General features: G+C 43.6%; 1 protein-coding gene across 1 annotated transcript; it reads right to left on the bottom strand.

Moving 5' to 3' along the window:
• Positions 1 to 827: 827 nt before the first annotated feature.
• On the bottom strand, positions 828 to 1,950 carry LOC137812050 (VQ motif-containing protein). The gene has a single exon (XM_068613930.2). The coding sequence runs from the start codon at positions 1,759 to 1,761 to the stop codon at positions 1,039 to 1,041; it is 723 nt and encodes a 240-aa protein (XP_068470031.1). The 5' UTR covers positions 1,762 to 1,950; the 3' UTR covers positions 828 to 1,038.
• Between the last annotated feature and the right edge of the window lie 327 nt (positions 1,951 to 2,277).

Genomic DNA, 2,277 nt, shown 5'->3' with positions numbered 1-2,277 from the left:
AAAAGGGGTGGGTGCGTTCTATTCTACGTAAGAAAAACACATACAATGCCTGCATCTCTTCTTGGCACCTTCCCCTCACTCGGAAAGACAACAAAAAGGATCAAGATTCCTTACCCATTCTTCTACTCTTTCTTTGACAGCTAGCCCAACACTGCCTTTGCTTCCCATCCATGTAAACCACCACATTTTTCTCTCTCTCTCTCAGACATACACATACACATACGCATATACACAGACACCAGTTTCATAATTCTTATCCCCACCACTGCTCTGCAAGGACTGCACTTAGGTATAACGTTCCTTATAATCATTATTATTATTACTGCCCTCAAGCGGAAGCAACTGAATTGGATCACATAATTTAAATTCGGCATTAATTGAAGGATTTGACAGTGAGGGAAACCAGGTAAATTAAATCCTCTGATATACGCAGCGACCTAGCAGGAACCACATTAAAAATTACATTTTGTTGAGAAAAATAAGCAAGGCAAAGCGAAATTTATGGTTGGATAGCGTAGTGGCAGTGGTAGAAGTAGTAAACCTTTTTCTCTCATTAATTTGGCATACACTCCAATGCCCCCGTCGGCATGGCTCCTAATAATTGAAGAATTTATTGGTACTCAAAGTTAATTAAGCTTCGCATTTTCGAATCAAACTCGCTTTTCTCTCCACGAACTCATAATTAGCATTTAGAGCAACCCACAAAAAAAAGGGTGAAATTAAATTTCGCCTCTCCCGCAGTTGCGCTCCCCTCTTAATTAACATTGAAGAAAGGATAAAAAGCGAAAGTAACCAAAAAAAAAAAAACGCACGGACAAACAAACAAATAAACAAAAGAAGAAGAAAAGTTTAGATACAATTGAAGCAAGATTCTGGTTCCATTCTCTGCATAAGCCATTACAAGTTTATCTATTTCTTTTCTCTCTTTGGTCCTCATGAATGCCACAAAAATATATATAAGAATCTTACAGAAAATGTAAAGGACAAGGGAAAAGGAAGGGAATAGGAATAGTAATAGTAATAATAAATGATGAAAATTTAAGAGGAGGAAGAAGAACCTGGGGAGGCGGTGGGGAAGAGAGGCAAAAGGCGAGGAGGGTCAGCGTCTCTGGGAGTGGAGGCGGGGGAGGGGTGCAAGAAGAAGCTTTTCTCTTGGATGGCCTTTTCTTCGGCCTGGGTGTCGATGGAGCGGGATCGGTGAAATGGGTCGGGTATGAGAGGCGTGACGGGGCTGAGAACGAGTGCGGGGAAGTCGAGGATGCTGGGGGAGAGGACTTCGGTGTTGCGCGGAGAGAATCCTGAGACGGTGTTGGAGAAGACAGGTAGAAGAGGGTTGATGTTGAGGTTCTTCAGCGTGTTCCTGCGCTCGTACAGTTTGAACCCGGATTGCTTCTTCATTGGGGGGATGTGGGAGTGGGCCCTCGCAGCTTCGGAGTTTGCTTTGGAGGCGGAGGAGGAGGACGCTTGTTTCGCGGTTTCCGAGGATCCCGTCAGCATTTGGACCACCTGCTTGAAGGAGGAGCTGTCGGCCTGGACGAACGTTGTCGGGTACGGGTTGGCGGATTCGGATCTGGTGAGGGGCTTCGGCGGGTACGAGGTGGGGGAGGGCGCGCTTGGCGTCAGAGGCGTGAATTGCGTGTGGTGGAGGCCACTGCTGCTGCTGCTGCTGCTACTGTTGGAGCTGTGGCTGTGTCGCGGCGAAGGGAGGAGGTTGACGCCGCCGCGGTGCTCTTGGTACCTTCGAGGGGATTTGGACTCCATCGTTGACTGCTTCAAGCAACACACGACGAAAGAGAAAGGAGAGAGAGAGAAAGAAAGAAGTGTGGTTTGTAATGTAATGTAACGCAAGTTTTGTTTGGTTTGGTGAGAAATGTATTCGTAGGGCCCTTTTCCGTTCCCACGCGCTATTTAACCACTCTCTTCATCTCCACTATATGGCAAGGACTACACCACTATGCACATTTCTTTCAAACATTCCATATATATTATTTCTTTTTTCTTCTATTTTATTTTCCATATTGACTGGTCAACTCCCCACAATTCATTTTCATACAAAATTATTTAATTACTGACTTTTTTTACTATCATTGTAACTATACTTACCGTTTTTGCATCCTCTGTTTTCTTTCATTAATTGCTCTCTCCAAATATTTAATTTCTCTGCATTTTTTCAATTCATTCATCAATAATATCACTAATTTCTTAACTCTGGTCAAATATCATCTTCCTTTTCCTTTTAGAGGATTTCTTTTTTCATTTCCGTAAGAGAATTTTTTT

Source organism: Phaseolus vulgaris, chromosome 2 (genome assembly GCF_051622355.1).
Source record: "Phaseolus vulgaris cultivar YP4 chromosome 2, ASM5162235v1, whole genome shotgun sequence".
NCBI classification, from domain to species: Eukaryota; Viridiplantae; Streptophyta; class Magnoliopsida; order Fabales; family Fabaceae; genus Phaseolus; species Phaseolus vulgaris.
Note: the sequence above shows the minus strand (reverse complement) of the source record. Positions and strands in the feature narration are given on the sequence as shown.

Coding starts and splice junctions, on each gene's coding strand:
- LOC137812050 (XM_068613930.2), bottom strand. CDS start 1,761: ATGGAGTCCAAATCCCCTCGAAGGTACCAAGAGCACCGCGGCGGCGTC.